This window comes from Equus przewalskii, chromosome 10, assembly GCF_037783145.1.
Source record: "Equus przewalskii isolate Varuska chromosome 10, EquPr2, whole genome shotgun sequence".
NCBI lineage: Eukaryota > Metazoa > Chordata > Mammalia > Perissodactyla > Equidae > Equus > Equus przewalskii.
This window is the reverse complement of record NC_091840.1, coordinates 15,840,958-15,864,759: the sequence shown is the minus strand read 5'-3', so window position 1 is coordinate 15,864,759 and position 23,802 is coordinate 15,840,958. Positions and strand designations below refer to the sequence as shown.

Genomic DNA, 23,802 nt, shown 5'->3' with positions numbered 1-23,802 from the left:
GACCTTCTAGTGCTGTGGAACCACTTCCAATTAGCAGAAGCCCAAGCTCTGCTGCAAGGGAAGGTGGCGAGGGCAGGGAAGCAGTGGGACAAGCAGAGTGATTCCACTGCGGGTGCAGGAGGCTGCCGGGCTGTAGCAGCCCTTTCTCTGTACGGGGCTCACCTTGGCATTTACAAATTTCCACCTCAAGCCAATTTCACAAAAGAAATCAAGGTAGGGGCCAGCCAGGTGGCGCAGCGGTTAAGTGCACACGGTCTGCTTCGGTGGCCCAGGGTTTGCCGGTTCGGATCCCAGATGCAGACATGGCACCGAATGGCAAGCCATCCTGTGGCAGGCGTCCCATATATAAAGTAGAGGAAAATGGACATGGATGTTAGCTCAGGGCCAGTCTTCCTCAGCAAAAAGAGGAGGATTGGCAGCAGATGTTAGCTCAGAGCTAATCTTCCTCAAAAAAAAAAAAAAGAAATCAAGGTATCTACGAGAAGGTGGCAAAGCTTTAGGTTTTTTCCATTTGCTATGAAAACGAAGGAACAGAATCCAGTTGTCCTAAGACGGAGCTTCATTTAGTAAGTCTTAGAAAATCCTCAAAGACTGCCAAGGTAGAGTGAATGAGAGGAGAGGTTCCATGAGAAGGAGAAAGACTCAGGAGGGGCGCCAGCCTCTGAAGATGTGTCTGGAATTCCAGGGTCCCTGGGGGGAAGGGCAGGGAAAGAGAGGAGGTGGCCCTGCCACTACCCAGGTCTCAAAGGCAGCAGCAGATCCCTTCCTCAGCTCAGTTCTGCACCCACAGTTCAGGGCCCACCAAAGCCAACTCAATGAGTAGGGATTTCCCAAACGAGAAAGTCCTACTCTCACAGGGAGAGGCTGGGGAAGTACGAGGAGAAGGAAGGGATCCCAGCTAGACAGGTCAACCCAAGAGGAAAGAGGCAGGCGGAGTCTTGGTTTCAGGTTTCAAAAGAAGAGTCGTGGCAAATGTTGATTGATCCACTTCTACCCTACCTTGTTTCTAGAACAGGGCAAAATACTAGCCGTGGGCCCAAGATAAACTTGGGGTCACCTGCCCCTCCATTCTAACTTCTGCAGAGCCGGCACAGAGGCCCAGCTGGGGCCCAAGGCTGACCGCTCCAGGAAGGAGCAGGACACACTCTGTAACCTCGGGCCTTGCTCGAGGGCCCAGAGCCTGGGGAAGCAGGTCAGGTGAGAGCCAGGGGTGGCGGCGGCCGAGGGAAGGAGAAACAGTCGCGGCGGCTCCGGGAGCCCAGCCTGTTCTGGCGCGGGTGCGGTGCCACCCAGTCCCGGCGCTGGGCCCACTGCCCTCACCCCACCCCCGTGACACACGCACCTGTGCCCGCCGTCCCCCACACACACCCCTGGGTGCTCCCCACACACACACACGCACCTGGGCCTGCAGTCCCCACACACCCACACGCGCACCTGGGCCCGCCGTCCCCCTCCCCCACGCACCTGGGCCCGCCGTCCCCCTCCCACGCACCTGGGCCCGCCGTCCCCCTCCCCCACGCACCTGGGCCCGCCGTCCCCCTCCCCCACGCACCTGGGCCCGCCGTCCCCCAACACACACCTAGGCCCCCTTCCCGGCTCCGGGGCTCGGCTTGCAACGCCCGGCCCGGGTCGCCTACCTAGCCAGGCGCCGGGCCCGGAGCTCGAGCCCACAGCGCAGCGCCACCGACCGGCCCGCCAGCTCCCGGCGCCGCGCCCCGGCTGCCCGGCCGGTTCCGCGAGCCGCGCCGGTCACTGCGCGGCGGCGTCGTCATGGCGACCGGGCGGTGGCGGGTTGGCGGCGAGGCGGGCGGGGGCCCGGAAGCAGCCCGGCGTGCCCCCGCTCTGGGGACAAGGCCTGGCCCCCGGTGGCCCCCGGGCTTCGGGACCGGGCCCCGCCAGAGCCCGGACCCGCACTGGACGCCGGCCTGGCGGGGGCTGCGGCGCAGGGCGCTGTGCGGCGAGAACCGCCGCCGCCGTTCACCTGGCCTTCCGGACCCGAGCTCGGGTAACCTTTGAAAGCCGGGCCTCGTGACCTGGCTTCCGGGGTCCCCCAGGTTCCGGGAGCCCGGGGGTGGGGGGGGGGGCCCGCGGGTCTGCGTGGGTGGGGGTCCCTCCCGCCCCAGGCCTGACTCCGAGGCCGCGGGCGGGGCTGGGGGGATGGGCTGGGGGCTCGCCGGGGCTGGGGGAGGCCGGCCCGAGAACCCCCGCGCTGCCAGGGCCAAGTCTCTGCTTCCTGATCTCCTCCCTCCACGCCCCACCTTTCTTCCCTCCAACCTTCTTTCCTCCACTCCCCGGGCCCCGCCCTGGGCTCAGGTGGCCACTAGGTGTCAGATGCAGCCCGGGCCTTGGCCTACGCTGTAGCTCCTGCAGCCCTGGGGGGATGCGCTCCTCCCTCCCAGCCCCGAGGGAGGAGGTGTCACTACAGGAAAGCTGGACTTATCGCTTCCCCAATTCCACCGTCACGCGCGCGGGCGCGCACACACACACACTCACTCTAGGTGACGTTTTTGCCCCCTTTAACCAAGCCAGGGGGCAAAGCCCGAGACTGACTACCCACCTCCCCCCAAGCAAACCAGCCTAAGGATAAATACCAGTTCTCACCAGCCCCTCTCATGAAGGCCTCGACCTTGCTGTTGGCAACCTCCCCTGCTCCAACCACTAAGACAGGAGAGTGCCAAGGCTGAGGCTGGGGGTCAGCCCCTACTGCAGCCAGGTCCAGGCCCCCTATCCAGGAAATGCTGTGGGTACATAACAAGTCCAGCTCAGACTTCCTACAAGCTCAGAACAAAAGGTTCTTTCCCGTCAGATGCCTGGCAAGATTCACCAATGGCCTGGAGATAGGACGGTTTCCGCCCCTGGGGACATAAATGAGCTTTAGCAGAGGGCCGTCCCTCCCCCACCTGCCCCCCAGCACTGTGGGCTTCCCATGGCCTTGGGGACCCTGTACCCCATTACTAAGAGAACATACTCTCAAGGGCATAGCAAGGCACCCGAGGGTGCCCACTGCCCTGAGCACACCTTCCAACAGGACAAACCCAGCTGGGCCCACCCCGTCAGACTGACCAAACTTAAACCCTCCAGGAACATAAATTCTGTTGGGGTAGCTCTCCACTTGGAGGGAGTTAATGGACATTTTAAATTAAGAAACCTCCCTAGCGTGCCAACAGGCAAACAGCAGGCAACAAATGCCTTGTGAGTTGAATGTGGAACTGAGCCATTTCCCATTGTTTGGCCTGTATATTTGGGCTTGAAGGAGGAGGACTGGGGTGGGCAGTGCATCACAGAGGAGCAGAGCCTTGCTGGGAACCTGCTGTGCATGCTGAGCTTCCTGATGCAGGGCTATCGGCCCTTCCAAAGCCAGGAGAGAGACTCCTGCAGAGGAGCTACGGGACCCTTGAGGTCCTCCCCACCATGGCCCTGCAGCCCTTGGCTGCAGCATTTTCCCCTTAGGAGGGAGAGCCCATCCCAGCAGCGGTGCTCTCAGGGTCTGCTTAGAGGGGATGCAGGTGGCCTTCTGAGTGAGGTAGGGTGACTCCATGGGGACCAGCCTCCTGGGGACTTAGCTTTAAGGGCTCATGGCTCCACCAAACCATTTTAAAGAGCAAGTGATCCCGCCAAGCTGCAGTCCAGCACCAGGGCACCATGGCCTTGCCCCCTGCTGCCAGAATCCCCAACCCAGGATGGGCGGACCCTCACACTCCCTTCCTCCCCCTCCCTGCTGCTGAGACTCCTGCCTTGGAAGCCAAAGAAGTATCCACCCTACAGGTGGGGCCTGGGGGGGGTGGGGGGGGGCAGGAAAAGAGAGCAGCCTTAAGGCCTTTTCTTGGGGACAGAGAATGTGACTCAGGGCGTTTTCCATGCAAACCTTTCTCTTCCCATGCTCACAAAGCTACATTAGCCTTCATGGTCCTTAGACCCGCCAAGCTCACTCCCACCTCTTCTTTGGAATGTTCTTCCCCATCATCACTTGGCTCATTCAACTCTCAACCTGAACACCTGTCTTCAGAAAGGCCTTCCCTGACCATCCCGTCCAGTGGCTGGGGTTAGGGTGGAGATGTAAGGAGATAACCTGGATTAAGTGTGCTGGTGACAGCTCTGGGAAACCACGCCTTGCGCTCATCCTGTTTTTTGGCCCAAAACATTTAAAGAGCAGGAAGATCAAATACAGTGAGCAGAATGTACCTCATAAACAGGACCTCAGATCCCCTGATCACCTGGCTGATCACATCTGTTCTTACTAGGGTTACAAGATTTAGGAAAGGGGCAGGGGGAGGCCCTGTGTTTTTTTTTATTTTAAATTCAAAACTTCACGTTAAATTTAAATTTCATATTTTTTAGCATAAGAATGTCTCACATCCTACGTGTAATATACTAAAAATGTATTCTTTGTTTATCTGAAATTCACATCTAACTGGGTCTCCTGTATTTTATCTAGCAATCCTACCCTTGCTAGGAGAGGGGTGTCCTAGCCATTCTGACCCCTCCCAGCAAAGCTGCCCCACCCCCAGCTGGCTGAACACACACTTAACTCCTGTTCAGCACCTACTTCAGGCGGAAGCTGGGGCAGCAGAGGTGCTGAGGCACAGGAGGTCCCCCTGTCCTAATGATGAGGATTTTTAGGCTGCTTAATTTTAAAATGGCTTATGATGAGGATTTTTAGGCTGGTTAGTTTTAAAACTACAGATGAGATTCAGGCTCCAAGGAGTGGAATTTGTTTGCCCCTTTGTTGGGAAACATTTACATTTCTAAGGGAAACCTCTATCTGTGAAGATGCCTCCCTCTCTGTGCCAGGAAGAAGGGGGGATGGTCTTATCTCTAGAAGCTCTTAATCAATGCCAGAGGCAAGAACTTAAGTTGGTTACTGTCTGGCAACCTCATGTAACTGACCCCCACCCCCACCCCCACCCCCACCCCCACCAATCCTCCTTTGTCTTTAGCCGAGGATAAAATTCAAGCGGTGACTTCTGCCATTTACTCAATCCGGTTTGATTCTTATCTAAAAGTTGTGGGACCGCCAAATGGCCAGACCATACGGGCACTGATACCATTTTAACTTTTTTACATATTCTTTGTCTTGTAAAGAGATAACTCACATACCTATGCCTTAAATTTAGCCCTAACCCTCAACTCGGGGCAGCAGCAGGAGCTCTGACTGCCCGTGGGTTCTGTCCCCACGCACCAGCTCTGCCTGCCCATGGGTCCTGTCCCCATGCCAGCGGGGGCTGCAGCAGCGGCTCTGCCTGCCCATGGGCTCTGTCCCCATGCCAGCGGGGGCAGCAGAAGCTCTGACTGCCCATGGGTCCTGTCCCCATGCTATTCTATACTATTCTCTAAATAAAAGAGCACTACTGCCAGATCTTAAGAGTCTAAGAAATCTTTCTTTCGACTCCTCGGCTCACCGACCCCGCATCACTAACACACTGTAAGATGCAAACACACAAAGTTCATGAACTCTTCACAACAGTTTTTATCAAAGAGAGTCCCTTCGATGTGCCAGGTGCTGCGGACATTGGAGACGCAATGAACACGACAGGCACAACCCTGTTCTCTCAGGTCTTAACGCATAGAAAAGGCACTTCACCCACATGTGAGGCTCAGGGAAGGCTTCTCTGGTGTGTGACATAGACTCATAGAGCTACAGGATGAGCAGGAGTTAACCTGGCAAAAGGACGGCAGGGAGCGGGCAGGAGTGTTCCTGTGGAAGAAAGAGCCAAAGGAGCAAGAGCACTGTGCCAGAAGGTGGAGGAGGTCTAACCAGGACACTGTGGGGCTCCCGGGCCGCTGTCGGAATCCGCATGCCTGAACCAAAGCCTGCGCTAGCCTGGGAGGAAAGCCTTGCCTTGGAAAGGCATTTACACAATGGGAAGACACACGCCCTGACCAGAGGGTGAGAGCAGCCTTCAGCTCAGGGTGGCATCCTTAGGCCCACTCCCTGAGGAACATGTTCCAACTTCCTTGAAAAGAAAACTAGTCTGAATCTGAAAGCACATGGCTACTTTGGTGAGCTTAAAATGGAGCTATAATCACTCAGGGAGATAAACCTGTCTTCTAGCTTCAGGGACAGCAGAGGTGGCCAGAAAAGCAGCAGCCCCAGTGGGAGCAGCCAGAGCATCCAGCAGAGCAGCAGCGATGGTGGCAGGAGTGGCAGCAAGGCAGGGGAATGGCCGAAAAGCTTCTGCAGCCACCGATGGAGACAGTGAGTCACCTGGGACCTCCAAAATGTTAAGGGATTGGGCTGAGGGACATCACAGGCTGTGGGACCCAGGCTGACCCCAAGGCTGGTCCAGTCTGGGAAAACAAGACTGAGACAAACAAGAGTAACCTGCCCACAAGCCAAGATAACACCCCAGGAGGGATGGAGAAGCCATGAGAATCAGGACAATCAGGCCAGCTTTTACCTCTTCTGGGCCCCAAGGGAACAGGACGTGGGTTGGAAAAGCAGTGGTGGGAACCAGCCTGGTGCAGAAGGTGTGGGAACAAGCATTGTGCAGGAGGTGCCGTAAGTGATGAGGATCAAGGCTGCCCCAGGGGGAAAAGCCCAAGGCATCCTGGCCTACACACTGACCTGCATCATCCTCTGGGAAGCATAGGACGTCCTGACCTGATCCAATTTGATTCTTATCTAAAGTTATAGGACCACCCAATAACCAGACCCCAGCTGCACTGATACCATTTTAACAACGTTTTTACATAACCTTTCCTTTGTCTTGTAAAGAGATAACTCACACACTTATGCCTTATAAATTTAGCCCTACCTTCAACCCATGTTTGCAGCTCTTCACTGCCCGTGGGTCCTGTCTCCATGCTATTCTCTGAATAAAGGAGCACTACTACCAGACCTTGAGAGTCCGAGAAATCTTTCTTTTGACTCCTCGGCTCACTGAGCCTGCATCAATAGCACTAGGCACCCAAGGTGGGAGGCAACGAAAGGGGTAGGCTTTCCCAACCTCCCAGTGCATTTCTTTGCAGCCCTCTGGGGAGGCGGCTGTCAGGAGGAAGTCCGTTTTCTCTTCTCCTTCCTCCCTCTCTGCCTGCCTGCCTGTCTTCCTGCCTTCCTTCCTTTTTTTTTTTTTTGAGGAAGATCAGCTCTGAGCTAACATCTGCCAATCCTACTCTTTTTGCTGAGGAAGACTGGCCCTGGCCCTGAGCTAACATCCGTGCCCATCTTCCTCTACTTTATATGTGGGACACCTGCCACAGCATGGCTTGCCAAGTGGTGCCATGTCTGCACCCGGGATCCGAACCGGCGAACCGCGGGCCACGGAAGTGGAATGTGTGCGCTTAACTGCTGGGCCAACAGGCCAGCCCCCCTTCCTTCCTTTCTTTTAACAAAGACTTATTGGTGTCAATACGAATAATCCATAACCAATCTATAAATCAAAATTGGGGTGAGTTTATTATGAGCCAGCTCTGAGGACTAGCCCAGAGCCTTTCTTCCCCAAGGAAGAAAGGGTACCAAAGAAGTGGGGTGTATGGAATGGTTATATACAGTCTTGGAATGAAGAGCATATATCACATATGTCAGGAATGTCCCTTTTACAAGAGTCACAAGACTGCCCTGTCAGCACAGCGATTGATGGACACAGCAGGTAGCAGGTCTGTTGTCTTGAGCTGGATGATCATAAGGTGAGCGCAGCAATCAATTCCCAGCCTAGGGAGAGATGCTTATCCTTAAGGAAATGCCAATGCGGGGAAGTTACATCTTCATCTTAAGGGCATTTGTCCTTCCCTTTGGGACAAGCAAATGCTTAAAGCAGATATACAATGCATGCTCAACAGCCACGTCAGCCCCTTTTGGAAAAACAACACCAAATGTCTTCCTCATATACTCCAGTATATCCTATTGCTTGCCATTTATTTATCATTGGGCAGCTACTTGTTTCAGGCACTGTTCTCGGCCCTGGAGAGAGAGAAATTGGTAAGGCAAAATCCCTGTTTTCCTGTAACTTATGTGAAGTGGGGGAGACGGATCATTAAAAAGTAAACTAACAAACACACAACATATAGACACACATACGTACGTATGTACACACACACGTACACACACACAAACCTAATTGCCTGCAGCAGCCAGTGCTATGAAGAACACAAGCAGGGGAAGGGGTGGGGTGGTTGGGGGGCTGGTGAGGACTGTGCTAGTGCCAGGGAAGGCTCTCCAAAGAGGGTCTGGGGGTGCAGGTCGCGAGAAGATCTAGGGACGGTAATTCCAGGAGTGAAGAGGAGGGAAGGGCAGAGGCCTGGAGGCAGGAATGTGCGTGGCCGCCTCCGTTCCGCCCTGCCCTCTGGCATTCCTCTGCCCCCAACAGAGGAGAAATTAGCTGTGTGTGCAGAGAAGAGAGCAGCAGTGTAAACAGGTCATTAGAGAGGGCAGAGGTTGAAGATAAAAGGTCTGTAGCAAGGACCCCCCCCCCCCACCGCCCCCCCCCCCCCCCCCCCCGGTGATTCTTGCGGCGTCTAAGAAGTGTCTGTAGGCCCGTGGTTGAAGTTGCATCTGGCCACTGACCACATCCATCACACACTTGAGAATCTGGACATTGGGCCACAGTCAGTAGGGCACTGCCAAGCTCCTCTCATCCAGCCCAGAAGATTTGCCCTGTGGCTGATGGCGTGGCCTGAGCAGGAGGCATCAGAACCCAGCCCCAGCATCTCATTTGTCTGGACCACTTTCTCTTTCAGGAAGGAAAGCATGAGGAGGCTTGCATCCCAGTCATGTCCTCAATCCCCACCTCCCTGCCCTGAGTCATCCAGTCAGTCAGTCAGTCAGTCAGTCAACAAACATCGAGGACCTGCTATGTAAGTGCTAGGGGCATTATGGAGAGCAAGGAAGACCCAGGGGAGCAAGAGAGTGAGGCCTGGGGTGCAGGGGTGGCCAGAACCTTGGGTGGTGTCAGCAGAGGCATGGAGGGCAGGAGGAGGAGCTGCTGATAATGATAGCCATCTACTCGCCTCCACAAACCCCCGTAAACCGCAGGACTGGGACTCCTGTACTTTGTTCAAAGCCTGTGACAGCTGAGTTCTCATCTTGGCTCCTAAAGTTATTCCAACTCTGGCTCCACGTCCCCTGGTTCTTGGCCAAGCTGCTCATGCCAGGAGTGCGGCAAGGATGTGGTGGCCGCTCTGAGCCAAAAGTGCAGGGTGGCTAAGCCATGACCCAGAGGATGCCCTGAGTGGGAGATGGGCAAAGGCACAGGCTGCGTTCCTCAGGTATAGCTTTATGGCAACCCTCTCCCAGAGTGGGACCTCAGCTGCACCTGGAAAAGCAGAAAGAAGGGGGTGGTCTTGGGAGGCACTGTCTCCTATGAGGGCACTAAGCCTGGGTGACTCTTCCAAGGTCACAGCAAGTCAGTAGCACACTTGTCCTGAGTCAGAGGTTTCACTAAGCCCTGCTCCACCCCTCCCCTACCTCCATCCTTTATACTTCTCTTGACCTTGGCCATCTCCTCCTGCCTCCAGTGTGCCTGTCAGGCCAGCTGGTCCTTGTTGAGAGCAGAGGAGATTTGAAGGCACCTTGACCTTAGCTCAGAAACTCCTTCACCCAAGAAGCCACCCTCCTCTGATCCCCCCTGGCCAGTGGGAGATCCTAAGAGGTAGGCTGGTGCCAGAGAGAATCATGCCCCTCAGCTGACTGCCACATTTGGGATCATCCTTAGTCTCTTGTCTCATTGCCCGCTCCAGGGCAGTCATGCCTCCTGCTCTTGCACAGATCCAAGGGGCCAGTTCCTGGAGCAGAGCCAGTGCTGGGCCCTCCTGCTCTTACAGCAACAGGTAGCTCAGGTCTTCTGAGTAGGCTTAGTTCAGGCCTCACTGCAAAGCTCCAGGGCCCAACAATTTTCCCCAAGGGGTGGCTTGTAGGTTCCAGCGCCTGAGGCTGTTGGAATGCAAGGATCCTACTTGGAGGCTGTAATAAGTCGTTATTCATCCCGACATCTCAACTGTCCCATTTTCCATCCTGAAGTGAGTAGCCCTTCACACCTTCAGGGGTAACGTCAAGTTCAAAGAGCATGACTGAGTGCTCTCATCTGTCTTGAGGAGTTTGTCTCCCCTTCCATGGGCCTCTCTTCATCTGATAAAGCCAAGCACCCCGCCCCCACCCCCAGGGCTTATTTTGGCCCAAGGCTCAGTCCTGACTCCTTCACTTCACCACAGAGCCAGGACCCAGCTGCTCTTGCTTGCCTGGGCAGCTGCACACCAGCAAATGCCATGGCCGCATACCATGGAGCCCAGCTCCTAAGCTCTATAGTGTCCCAGTGCTCTGTTTGATGGCCCCCAGGACATCCCCACAGTGCCCAGGCAGCCAGCTCAGCATCAGCCACATGCAGCCACCAGCACTAGCCCTCCCCTAGTCAACTGGGTGCGCTGCAGAGGCCGGCCCTATCCAGATTCCTCCATGGAGAGGTCTCTGCCCGGAATCCCCAGTGCCTTTCTTGCCAACTGACCATCAGAGAAGGTCTGCTAAGATGGAAGGTGTCATCTCAGATTCTTTCCTCCTCCTATGCACTCTGGTTGACCCACCCACCCTGCTCTCAAGGGGGGTGACATGAGGTGGCAAGGGCCCTTGGGGAGGGGTAGGGAGGCCAGCCAAGGGGCAGGATGCTACCAGGGCTGACAATGGGGCTGGAGGCCCCCCAGGAGTCCTGGGCATTCAGAGGGCCTTGCCAGGGCCCTAGACATTTAGAGGTAAGGGGTGGGTCCCAAGGATGCGTTTGCCTCCCATGCTCTAGGTCCCACAATAGAGACTATCTTAGAGGCCAACAGGAGGTGCCTCTCCCCCAGCCCAGAGGGAGGCTGGCCAGACCCCCAACTCCAGGCTCCTTACTAACCTAAACCAGACCCCCGCTAAGCAGGCTCCTTACTTTGTGCCTTGATTTCCTCCTCTGTAAAATGGGGACCAAAGAGTACCTGACTCCTAGGGTTGCTAAGAGGTTTAAATTGAGTAAGATATGTAAGGCACTTAAATGCCTGGCTCAATAGACGTTGCATGTATATTGTTATACATTGTCCTACCCAGCACACACAGCACCCAGAGCACAGGAGGGACCGTTAATGCTGGTGAAATGGAGGAAGGAGGCACAATCAGGGCAAATCCCACGAAGGGCCCGGGCTCTGAGCCCACCTTCCCGGGTCTTGGGTGGTATTTCCAGTGCTCCTTGATCGTCTTCAGGCAGCTCTCACCTGCCACGCCCACTCCCACACTCTCCCTGTGGAGATCGAGATGGAAAACTTGGTGAGCTTCTGAATAGGCTGGGCTTGGGGAGTTAAGGGGGGTCTCGACACCTCCTGAAGGTTCTCTGGGGTGGATGCACAGTCCATCAGCATCCTCCCCAGAGGGAGGAGGCAGGCAGACAAAAGGGACAAAGGGTCTTGAGGCTGCAGGATGCGGAATGCACCAGAGGACCCCCAGCGGCAGCGGGAGTGAGAAAAGCTGGCTCCTCAGTCACCTACCTCCTCACAGCGAAGGACCAGCACCCTCCAAAACTGAGTCTTCATCTCTTTGCCCTCCCACCACTCAAACTTGCTTCTAGAATGTTCCCCTTCTAGGAACATGTCTTTCAAGTCATCGTCATCCCCTCAACACCCTCCATCCAATCAGGGGCTGCCTCCTCTTGTCCCACCTCCCTCTGCACAGCCCGGAATCAACCACTCCCCTCAGTCTCTAGGAGAGCCCTAGGCCACTGTCTTCTCCTTCTCCCGCGGACTCTGGGCCTTCTGAGTTTGCTAATCTCTTATCTTCGCTGATCCCTCTGAAATACAAATGCAGTCATGGCACTGCCCAGCCTAAAACCTTACTTAGGAGGAAGTCTGACCGCCCACCTTGGCTTTGGCAGCCTCAGCCGGCTTTCCCAGCTTCCACTCACATCCTAGTGCCGACCAGTGGAAATTTCATTGTTTTCTCTGCTTGAAAAGTGAGTTTTCCAATGACTGGCCATATCAACTCCTACCCCTCCTTTCAGGGCTCAGCGCAAGTGACACTCCTAGCCGGGGCTCAGGGCCCATCACCTCTTTGGGAATTTCTTGTTAAACATCCGGGGAATCTGTGGTGGTGAGACCATCTCCAGCACAAGCACCATTGTCTCAGGAGAAATGTGCAGAGGAAAGAGGAGAGAAGGAAAAGGAGGGGGACCTTTCTAATGAAGACCAGGCAAGATTAGGCAATAGGACACAGAACAGATATAAGCAAAGATTACTCAGACGTTCCTGGCCTGGGCCACGGAGATGGATCAGCCCCGTCCGCAGCCGTGGCAAAGCTGGGCCTCACCTCACTCTGGGCCTGGAGTGAGGACATGCACCTTCCCCTGGGCCCTGCTTCCTGGGAGTTGGGGACCTGACACCCCAAAGGCAGAGCACGATAGATACAGCGTCCAAGAATGTTTAGTAGCCACAGGGCATTGTCCTTGTCAACGTTTTTTAAAAAACAGAATCTTTCTTATTAATTTATCTTTGATGTGAAGCTGGGGGGAGAGCTAAAAGGAGACATGAAAGTTAAGGAAACGTTCTCAAAAGATAGGAGCACTGAATCAAAGCAGTAAGATGAGCTCTGTAGATACTCTGCCTTTAGAGGGGAAATGAGACGCCCAGAAACAAACCGGTGAGGTTTCACATGAAAGAGATCTGAGGGTTTTCATCAACTCCCAGGTTCAGTATGAGCCACAGGGCTGAGGAGGCTGCTGGAACAGCCACGACCCTCTTTGGCTGCACCAGTGGGTTCACATTAACTGGATCAGGGCTCCCTCTGCACGGGTTAGACCACCCCTTGGGCTTTCCTCAAACATGGGTGTGCAGTTTGGAGGGATATGGAGAATCTGCAGTTTATTCACAAGAGAATGACCAGGTGCAGAGGGATCTGGAAACTCTCTCTCCCCAGAAATCACTGAAGGTGATGTGTTTCTCCTGGAGAGAGGGAGACATGGATAGACGTGGATGCCACCTCTCATGTTGGAGGGTGTTCGTGTCAGACAAAAGACTCGCAAGTGTTTCTTTAGAGAGCAGAGCAAAGGACAATAAGCATAAATTATGAGGCAGGATCTCATCTCTCTGCCTCTCTCAGTTAGCACAGGAAAGCAGTTTCTAACAACTAGAGCGGTCCAGCCCACCAAGACAGTGAGCTTGCTGTCCCTGGAAATGTTCAGATGGAGGCAGAGTGATGTCAAGGATGTCGTAGACATCACTGGCCAATGAGCAGTGGTTCCTAACCCTTTTTCCCCTTCCAAACATCCCATTGTGAAGGAATCTCATGTTTGAAATATTGTATCTCTTTGACAAATGGCACATAGTCAAAGTAAAAATTATCCCATTTTAATAGTTAAAAACTTGTGTATTATCAGTCGTCTGATGCTTAGCCAGGCCTGGGGCCCACTGAACAGAGAAAGAAGCGACTCAGCCTGGGGTCTGGAAATGCTTCGAAGAAAAGGAAGCTGTGCCTTTCAGCCAGGATCTCCATCTTCCAGTAACACCAAAATGACCAACACGAAGGGAAAGAGGAGAGGCACCTGCTTTGTGTTCTCTAGTCCTTTTTGAAAATGTGGAATTGTTCCTTTGACCAAATACATGGAAATCTATAAGAAAGGTGATATTGTCGACATCAAGGGAATGGGCACTGTTCAAAAAGGAATGTCCCACAAATGTTCCCTGTAAGAGTCTACAGTGTTCTCCAGCGTGCTGTTGGCATTGTTGTAAACAAACAAGTTCAAGGCAAGATTCTTGCCAAGAGAATTAATGTTCATAGTGAGCACATTAAGCATGCCGAGAGCCAAGATAGCTTCCCGAAACGTGTGAAGGACAATGATCAGAAAAATAAAGAAGCCAAAGAGAAAGGTAGTTGGGTTTGACTGAAGTGCCAGCCTGCTCCATCCAGAGAAGCATACTTTGTGAGAACCAGTGGGTAGGAGCCTGAAGTACTGGAACCCATTCCCTATGAATTCATGGCTTAATGGGTGTAAAAACAATTAAAGACCTCTAGACTGTTAAAAAAAAGAGAGCGAGAGAGAGAGAAGAAAGAGAAGGAGAAGAGCTGGGATTTGAAGAATGATCTGGAGTTCTATGAGCAGACAGATGGGGGTCTTTGTAGCAGGGAAGGACTTGGGTAAGAACATAAGCTCCAGAATAAACTACTGAATATACACGTGGGACTGAGATGAGGCTGGAGGCAGGAGGGTGCAGATTCAAAAGGGCTGTCCATGCTCTGCTCTGGAGCTTGTCAGTTCAATAGGGGCCAGGCAGGGCTCTGACCAGGAAAATAGCATGATCTGCAAGGAGGAAAAAGGAGCTAGCCAAAAAAGGAAAGAATAGATAAAATCCAACTACTTTAAAGGAAGACCTTCTGTTATCAAGAAACACCCCAAGAAAATTCAGACAAGTTGCGTACTGGGAATGATGGCTGCAACACAATTAAATGACAAGGGATTAACATCCAGAATATATAAAGAACTGTCATGAATCAATAAGAAAAAGAAAAAAATAGGCAAAGGAAACAAACAGGAATAGCACAGAAGAGGAAGCACAAATGCCCCATAAATATATGAAAAAATGTTTGGCCTCATTAGCAACAAAGGAATGAAAATATGTCGTACCCCCAAAATTGGCACAAATTTTAAAATTGGACAACGCTAAGTGTTGGTGAAGATGTCGAGCAGAGTGGGAACTCTTATCCCCTGCTGGCAGGAATGCAAATCAATACAACTATTTTAGAAAGCAGCTTGACATTTGGACACCCTTGAACTTCCGCATACCTTTGAACAACTGCATACCCTTGACCCAGCAATTTTACTCTCAGTGTATTCCCTAGTGCAATATTTCTCAAACTGTGATGAGGGTCAGTTTTGTTTTTGTCTTAATTTTCAATCTGTTGTGGGAATAATAATTTTGTAAAATATAATAAAAACGAATTCCTAAAAAATGAAGTGAAAAAAAGACATACAGTGTACAAGCCCTGATATTTTTCTACAAGATTCAACAGACATAAAGTTACTTATGTATGCCAAGGAGACACGGACAAGAATGCTACTGGCAAACTGTTTTGTAACAGTGAGAAACAAGAAGTAATTCACATGTCCAGTGACAGGATTGGCCATTGGAGAAATAAACTGTGGTGTGATCACACGATAGATTATGGACTGTTATGGAGTTGTGAAAATAAATGAACTCAGCTCTGTGCAACAACACCCATAAAGTCTCAGAAACATAATTGTCAGAGAAAAAACAAGACTCCAAAGACTATAATATGATGCCTTTTTTTAAAAAGCTTCATCAAAGTATAATGTACATTTCCATATTGTAGCATATTCCACCCATTTTAAGTGTACAATTCAATGATTATTAGATCATTTAGAGAATTGTGCAACTATCACACTACCTAATTTCAGTACATTTCCGCCACCCCCCCCAAAAATAACCCTCATGTCCATTTTCAGTCACTCCACGTCCCCACCCCCAGCCCCAGGCAACCTCTCATCTATATTCTGTCTCTATAGATTTGACTTTTCTGGACATTTCATATAAATGGAATTATACAATATGTAGTCTTTTGTGTCTGGTTTCTTTCACTTAGCATAACGTTTTGGGAGTTCATGTTGTAACATGAATCAGTGCTTCATTCCTTTTTTATTGCCAAATAGTATTCCCTTGTGTGGCTATCCCACATTTTGTTTACCTGCTCACCTGTTGATGGACATTTGGGTTGCTTGCACTTTTCGGCTACTTAAATAACACTGTTCTGCATGCAAGTCTTTGCACAGACATGTGTTTTCATTTCTCTTAAGTACATACCAAGGTGACAATGTTTTTATAAAGCTCTTAAACAAGCAGAACTAAACAGTGTGATGTTTAGAGGTATATACAAAGTATGGAGACTATTCTTTAAAAGAGAAAAGAATGATAAACAGCATTCAAGGGAGCTGGTCGGTCAGGGTACATGTAGGGGCAGGAAATGGAAAAGGGAAGGACAGGACTAAGCTAGACAAGAGTAATGCTGGGTATTGGGTTTATGGGAGTTCATTTTATTACGTTTCATAACTTACATATACATTAGATATCATGTATACATACATATTTATATTATATGTATCACATAATAAGAAGACATTTAAAAAGATGAAAGCCTGTCTCTGGGATGGTACTAACAATTCCACTGGGTTTTCATCTCAGGATAACCAGGTCCCTATTCCAGCAACAAGACTAAACGTGCTTTGGGCACATGTCTGCACTCCTCGCTTACCCTGTTCCTGGCTCCCTCTGCTCCAGCCACAGTGGCCCCCTGGCTGTTTCTCAAAGGCAGGGAGCAGCTCCTGCAGGTGCTGGTGCCCCCACTGAAAAACCCCTCCCTGGATGTCCATAGGCTGCTCCCTGGCTCCCTTCAGAGCCGCTCTTCCCTAACTGCCCGAGATGGAATAGCACATCCCTTCACTCTAACCGCCTCAGCCTCATTTACTTTTTGACACAGGGTTATCGTCCTCCTGACACATATTTATTTGTTGTGTCTGTTGCTACGCACAGACACGCATGCAGAACGTCAGCTCCATGGGAGCTGGGCTCTGTTTAGCTCACTGCCAAGTCCCCAGCACGTAAAAGTACCTGGCAGTAATGGGGGATCAGTAAATACTTGTTAAGTAAGCAGCCAAGCTTGGGGTCAGGTGGAGAGTACTGGTGTCATTCAACTGAGCTGCTCTCCTGTCAACCGAAACCACAAAGTAGGATGCTGTGGGTAACTATGCAGACTCATCTCAGGGAAATGTATGATTTCTCTTAGATGGGTTGAGGTATTGAAAATGGTTATCAGAGCCCTGCGATCACCTTCAAGGACACCTCAGGCTCCAGGATCCCAATTGGAAGCTACTGGGCTCGGCGAGCCTTACAGTACTTTGCAAAGCTAGGATTCCACATTTCCATGGTGGGGTGGCCTCTGGGGTAAAGAGGTCTTGTCATCAGGACCATGGTGATCCATACCCCAGACGGATACTTCCAGAAGGCAGTTGGCCATGAACCTAGAGCCCAAGGATGTCTGGACAGGGGATGTGGAGTTGTCCCCAGCTCCAGTCATGCAATCTGCCCACATAATCTTAACTCCCGAGCTGTGCTAACCAACACAGAAACTACTGGCCATGTGCGCCTATTGAACATCTGAAACGTGGCCAGTGCAACTGGATTTTAATTATAGTTAATTTTAATTAATTTAAAAATAGAAACAGCATAAGATATTTTTCCATTAAATACAACTTTATTGCTTTGGTAGGACTGCATTTCACTCTGTTGAAAATTTAGCATCCAAATTGAGATGTTAAAACACATACCAGATTTTAAGATTTAGCACACAAAAAACATAAAATATAATAATTATATTGGTTACACGTTGAAATACTATTTTGGATATATTGGTTTAAATAAAATGTTATTAAAATGAATGTTCCCGGGGCTGGCCCCGTGGCCGAGTGGTTAAGTTTGCGCGCTCCGCTGCAGCCGGTCCAGTGTTTCATTGGTTCGAATCCTGGGCGCGGACATGGCACTGCTCATCAAACTACGCTGAGACAGCGTCCCACATGCCACAACTAGAAGGAGCCACAACGAAGAATATACAACTATGTACCGGGGGGCTTTGAGGAGAAACAGGAAAAAATAAAATCTTAAAAATAAATAAAATGAATGTTCCCTCTTTTTATTTTTTTAAATGTAGCTACTAGAAAACATAAAATTATATATGTGGCTCTCATCATATTTCTGTTGGACAGACATTTCCACCATCACAAGAATATTCCATTGGCTAGTGCTGGTCTAGAGTCTAAACAGACTGTCCTCACCTTGGCCTCCAAGCATCCTTGTCATTCCCACTTCCACGCCTGGCTCAGCTTTCTGCCTGGGGGGCCTGACCTTCTTTGATTCTCTGAGGCTAAACCCTGCCTTCCTCCAGCTGAAGCTGTCTTGCCTAATCCCTCCAGTCTGCAGGAGCCATCTTCCTCCCAACTCCTTAGCATCCACTATTTTACCAGCCTTAACCACTTAGCTTCAGAGAGCTAATTTTCTCCACCCAATTTTTATGTTAAAGGCAATAATGTTGTATTTCTCTCTTGGCCCAGTGCCTTGCATATAAGGAATGTTAGCCAATGATTTTGATAATATTAATAACATCTTGTTTTTGTGTGACAAGTGACAAAGGATCTGTCTTCATTTTCCCACAACTCTGAGGAGGAGGATGGGTAAAAATGTTTGCAGCCATTTTACACATGAGGAAACAGAGGCTCAAAGAAGTTATTTTGCTCAGGTCATAAGGCTTGTAAGTGTGGCCCAGATTTTTCTGACTCCTGATCCAGCCCTATTTCTCCTGCACCTTGCTTTTGGCGCCCACGTGAGTTAATCCTGAATAAATAGAGAAAAGAGAGATTCGCATGGGTTGAGGAAGCTAGAGCTGTTTATGTTAGAGGCAGGACTTGAGCTGGGCTTTGAGAGATGGGTAGGTTTGGCTAAGAAAAGAGAGTACTCAGTGAGAGAACCACAGCTCCTCTGAAAACCAATCAATAATCAGGAGATTCTTTGATCAATGTAGAATGATGGAAGTAAACATTTGCGCATATTTTTAATAGTTTTATTGAGATTTAATTCATACTATAAAATTCCCCCCTTTTTTTAAACAATGTTTTATTTTTTCTGCTTTTTCTCCCCAAATCCCTCGGTACATAGTTGTATATTTTAGTTGTGGGTCCTTCCAGTTGTGGCATGTGGGATGCCACCTCAGCATGGCCTGATGAACGGCGCCATGTCCGCGCCCAGGATCCGAACTGTTGAATCCCCAGGCGGCGGAAGCGGAGGGTGCAAACATAACCACTTGGCCACGGGGCCGACCCCCATAAAATTCCCCCTTTTAAAGTATGAAATTCAGTGGTTTCTAGAGTTGTGCAATCATCACGAACAATTTCGTCAACCTATACAGAAACTTCATACCATTGGCAATCACTCCCATTCCCCCTCCCCTTGCCCCTGTCAACCACTGATCCACTTTCTGTCTCTTTGAATTTGCCTACTCTAGACATTTTGTATAAATGGATTTATACAGTACGTGGCTTTTTGTGACTGGCTTCTTTCACGTAGCATAATGTTTTTAAGGTTCAGCCATGTTGTAACATATAATCACTACTTCATTTCTTTTTGTGGCTGAATAATATTCCCTTGTATGGATATACCACATTTTGCTTATTCATTCATCAGTTGATGGACATTTGGGTTGTTTCCAATTGGGGGCTATTATGAATAATATTCTGTTGCTTTGAACATTTGTGTAAAAGTTTTTGTGTGGACATGTTTTCAGTTCTCTTGGATGTATACCTAGGAATGGAGTTGCAAGATTACATAGTAACTCTGTGTTTAACCTTTTGAGGAATGGAATTGCAAGATTACATAGTAACTCTGTGTTTAAACTGACAATCTGTTTTCCAAAGCGGCTATACTATTGTAAAATCCCACTGGCAAGGTATAAGGGTTCCAATTTCTCCATATCCTTGACAGCATTTGTTATTGTCTGTCTTTTTTATTTTAGGCATCTTGATGTGTGTAAAGTGGTTTGATTTATATTTCCCTGATGAATAATGAAGTTGATCATCTTATCATGTGCTTATTGGTCATTTGTGTGTTTCTTTGGAGAATGTCTATTCAAATCCTCTGCCCGTTTTTTAATTGAGTTATTTGTCTTTTTATTGTTGAGTCGTAAAAGTTCTTCATATATTTGGGACACAAGTCCCTTATCACACACATGCTGTGCAAATATTTTCTCCTGTTCCACAGGTTCTCCTTTCATTTTCTTGATGGTCTCCTTTGAAGCACAAAAGATTTTGGTTTCAATGAAGACCAATTTATCTAATTTTCCTTTTATCACTTGTGCTTTTGGTGTCACATCTAAGAAACCATTGCCTAATCCAAGGTCACAAAGATTTATACCTATGTTTCTTCTAAGATTTTTATGGTTTTAGCTCTTACATTAAGCCTATGAACTATTTTGGGTTAATTTTTGTAAATGGTATGAGGTAGGGATCCAACTTTATTCTTTTGCATGTGGAAATCCAGTTGTCCCAGCACCGGTTGTTAAAAAGACTTTCTTCCCTTTCCCCTACCCCATTTAATTGTCCTAGGACTCTTGTCAAAAATCAATTGGAAATAATTGTAGATGTTTATTTCTGGACTCTCAATTCTACTCCATTGTTGGGCATATTTTCTAAGGGATATTTTTCTCAAACTGTGGTACCTGGTGAGCCGTCCTTCCTTGGAAGAGAGAGGAGAGATGGAGCGATCTCCCAAGCAGACTGCACTTCCTCAGGTGGGTCAGGCCTCAAGGGCTCTTTGCACTGGCTCATGGTAATTACATCCTCCTGCAAGATTCAGAACCCCCTCCATTGTTTGGATGGCAGCTGGGAGGTAGCTGAACGAACAAAGGACCTTAACTCTCTCCTATCTCTCAAGGTTATTGTAAAGAACAAATTAGGGGCAGGCCCAGTTGCACAGTGGATAAATGCGCACATTCCACTTCGGCGGCCCGGGGTTCACTGGTTCGGATCCCGGGTGCGGGCATGGCACCACTTGGCATGCCATGCTGTGGTAGGCGTCCCACATATAAAGTAGAGGAAGATGGGCATGGATGTTAGCTCAGGGCCGGTCTTCCTCAGCAAAAAGGGGAGGATTGGCAGCAGTTAGTTCAGAGCTATTCTTCCTCAAAAAAAGATAACAAATTAGATAATTTACACGAAAGAATTTAGGAAGGTCTAACGTGCTATCCAAATGTAAGGTGTATTCTTATTATTTTCCCTCTCCCTTATGAATAAGACCTAAAAATAGAGAGAAGTTTTCTTTTTTTTTTTTTTTTTTTTTGAGCAAAACCAGCCCTGAGCTAACATCTGCTGCCAATCCTCCTCTTTTTGCTGAGGAAGGCTGGCCCCAAGCTAACATCTATGCCCATCTTCCTCTACTCTATCTGTGAGATGCCTACGACAGCATGGTTAGCCAAGCGGTGTCACGTCAGCACCCGGGATCTGAACCGGTGAACCCCAGGCCGCCGAAGCGGAATGTGCGCACTTAACTGCTGTGCCACTGGCCAGCTCTGAGAAGTTTTCTTAAACTTTTACTCATTGGGTTCAAGGTTGCAGTGTCTGCATTATTGCAAAGTCCAAGTTAGTGAGGTTTGGCTCTTCACATTATCCTTGCAGGAGGCTGTGAACTTAACACGGGGAGAGTGAATATGAATGCTCGTCATTCCTTGCGTCCACATGCCCTTCCTTGAATGAGGGCCTACTTTGGGCCAGGCACTGTGCTAAGCTCTGGGAAAACCAGGGAATAAGGTAGATACAGTCTTGGCCCTCCTGGAACTCACAGTTTAGAGGGGAAGTTGTATAATTCAACCAGCCATTATAGTAAAATATGACTGTGAGGGCGCTGCAGGATGACGCCTCCAACCAGCCTTGGTATCAGTTTGCTCCATGTAAACCAGAGGGATTAGACTATCTTCCAACCCCATTTAGCCTTTGCTTCTATGATTTTTCAATGAGGCAGAGGCTGTTCTATGCTGAACTGAGCCCCTAACCCAGGTGTTCTAGAGACTTTGTCACAATGCCACACAGTTAGACCTGAGAATGGACCAGCAGAGTGGACGCCTGCTCTGCCTCCTCCTAGCCACACGTCTCAGAAGCTCTTCAGAGGGAAGGCCCAGCTGAAACCTGCCTCCATCCTGCTGTCCATGTGGTTTCTTTCCTGATATGAGAGAAGGGCTCCCTGGTTACAAGCAAAGAGTCAGGCTCTTCTTCTCTACCCATCCTCCTCCACCAGGACCGCTCCTTCAGGGCCTGAAGGGGTGTCACTCTCAAAATCCCACGCCCCCTCCAAGCCTCCACCAGTGGAGAGACTGCTCCCTCCCAGAAGACAGCAGCTCACTTGCTCAAGGCCCATTGTTCTCAAAGCCTGGAAAACCAAGCTGACGGGACTACCTAAGAGCCGGGTGGCTCTGAGGAGGAGAGCCCAGGGCCACCGCATCAGCCTCAGCCTGGCCCCTTGCCCTCGCTAGGGCTGCTCTGGTCACAGGCATCCAGCTAGCCAGCCCTGCAGTGCACCGGTGTCCCTTGGTGTGAGGGAAAGCCACAGGGCCCCTACCTCTCCTCTCACCTCCCTCCTCTCCCCCCTCCACCATGCTTTTTTTTTTTTTTATTGAGTTAATGATAGGTTACAATCTTGTGAAATTTCAGTTGTACATTAATGTTTGTCATTCGTGTTGTAGGTGCACCACTTCACCCTTTGTGCCCACCCCCCACCCCACCTTTCCCCTGGTATCCACTAAACTGTTCTTAGTCCATAATTTTAAATTCCTCATATAAGTGGAGTCATACACAGATTATCCTTCTCTAACTGGCTTATTTCACTTAACATAATTCCCTCAAGGTCCATCCATGTTATTGCAAATGGAATGATTTTGTTCTGTTTCACAGCTGAGTAGTATTCCATTGTATATATATATATCACATCTTCTTTATCCATTCGTCTGTTGATGGGCACTTAGGTTGCTTCCATGTCTTGGCTACTGTAAATAATGCTGCAATGAACATTCCCCCTCCACCAGGCTTAATGACAATACTGACAATGCCCGGCCTCCCCCTGCTCCTAGGGCTGAGGCAGCCACCTTTGTCCCCACCTCTACCCCCATCCTCCTCCACACTGCTCCCTGGCAGCATGTCATCTGACAACTCAGCACAATCACTGGGGTACTAAGCTCACACAGCCTCCTGCACACACTCCATACAGCAGGTGAGCCTGTGTGTCTCTCAGCTGCAGGCACCATCCCATGCACAGATACCCAAGAGTCCACTTGATTCCCAACTGGCCCCAAGCAGCTGAATGTGGGGGGGACTCCCTAGCAACTGTCACTGGCTCCTGCCCTGCTTCTTCTGCCCAGCTTCTTCCATCTGCTTCCTCCACTTCTTCCATTGTCCCCTTCCATACCCTTGTCAGGGTGTCTGCTAGGGTGTAGGGTTCTCCCACCTCTGGGGACAGACACCGTGGTGCTGAGGAGTTATGGGAGGACCCTCAGCCTCCACAACTACCTCAAGAGGATGCCACTCTCCTCCCTCCCCCGTGCTTGTCATTTGGAGGGACACACGGATGAGACAGGAAAAGACTGATGGAGAGTGTGGAGTCCTGCGGTGACTTGGGGCAAGCCTGTCTGAGTCTTTAATTTCATCTGTCAAATGAGGGGGCTGTTCTCCTCTCTAGGCTCATCTTTGTAGCTTTCAAAGGCTGCAAGCCCGTGTGGTTGTTTCTGCATGAGCGACTGACAGTTTGTGTCCCCAGTGGGAAGAGGGCAGGTGTTCCAGCGCTCCAGTGCCTCTATGCTCGCCCTCAACAGCCCCTCCATTCTTTCCCCCTTTCCTGGTAGCCCCCTACCCAGTCCTGAGGTGAGCCGAGGGCTCTGAGCATCTCTGCAGCACCTCCCCTGGGCGCCTGCCTGCCGAAGCCTAAACTCTGCCCCAACCCGCTGCCCCATCCCGCGCGCAGGCCACACTCCTCCCCCAAGGCCTAGTGAAGAAGCGGGACGGGTGACTGATCATTAACCCTATCCCAGCTGCACCAGCGGTGCTGTGGACAGCTCCCCACCTTGCCGCTCAGGAGTCGAGAGAGGCCTGGGGCGGTGAGGCCGGAAGACTGAGCGTCTGAGACTGCTGGGCTTCCAGATCCCTGCGCCGAGGCCGTGTGACAGCGAGGAGAGGGCACGATGGGCAGGCGTGGGTGTTCCAGAAAACTGTTGGGTCCCTCAGCTTCGGAGGTGGGTGTGTGTGTGTGGGGGGGTCCCCC

General features: G+C 50.5%; 2 protein-coding genes across 7 annotated transcripts in view; one reads left to right on the top strand and one right to left on the bottom strand.

The window, feature by feature from the left end:
* CYB561 (cytochrome b561) overlaps positions 1-2,753 on the bottom strand; it is a 14,279-nt gene extending 11,526 nt beyond the window's left edge. Inside the window, exon 1 of one of the 6 annotated variants that reach the window (XM_070561743.1) lies at positions 2,602-2,753. Coding sequence is in view for 1 of the 6 variants with exons in the window: in XM_008532697.2 (XP_008530919.2) it covers positions 163-170 (8 nt within the window). In the remaining 5 variants the exon portion in view is untranslated. Of the gene's footprint in view, positions 1-162; positions 326-1,552; positions 1,882-2,274; positions 2,433-2,601 lie in introns of those variants that run through there. The other 5 variants (XM_070561744.1, XM_070561738.1, XM_070561739.1 and 2 more) reach the window with 5 other exon arrangements.
* LOC103559242 (caskin-1-like) lies at positions 668-23,802 on the top strand. Its single transcript, XM_070561224.1, has 6 exons — positions 668-819; positions 1,084-1,192; positions 1,412-2,005; positions 6,053-6,196; positions 20,194-20,290; positions 23,573-23,802. The coding sequence occupies exons 1-6, from the start codon at positions 668-670 to the stop codon at positions 23,662-23,664; spliced, it is 1,188 nt and encodes a 395-aa protein (XP_070417325.1). The 3' UTR covers positions 23,665-23,802.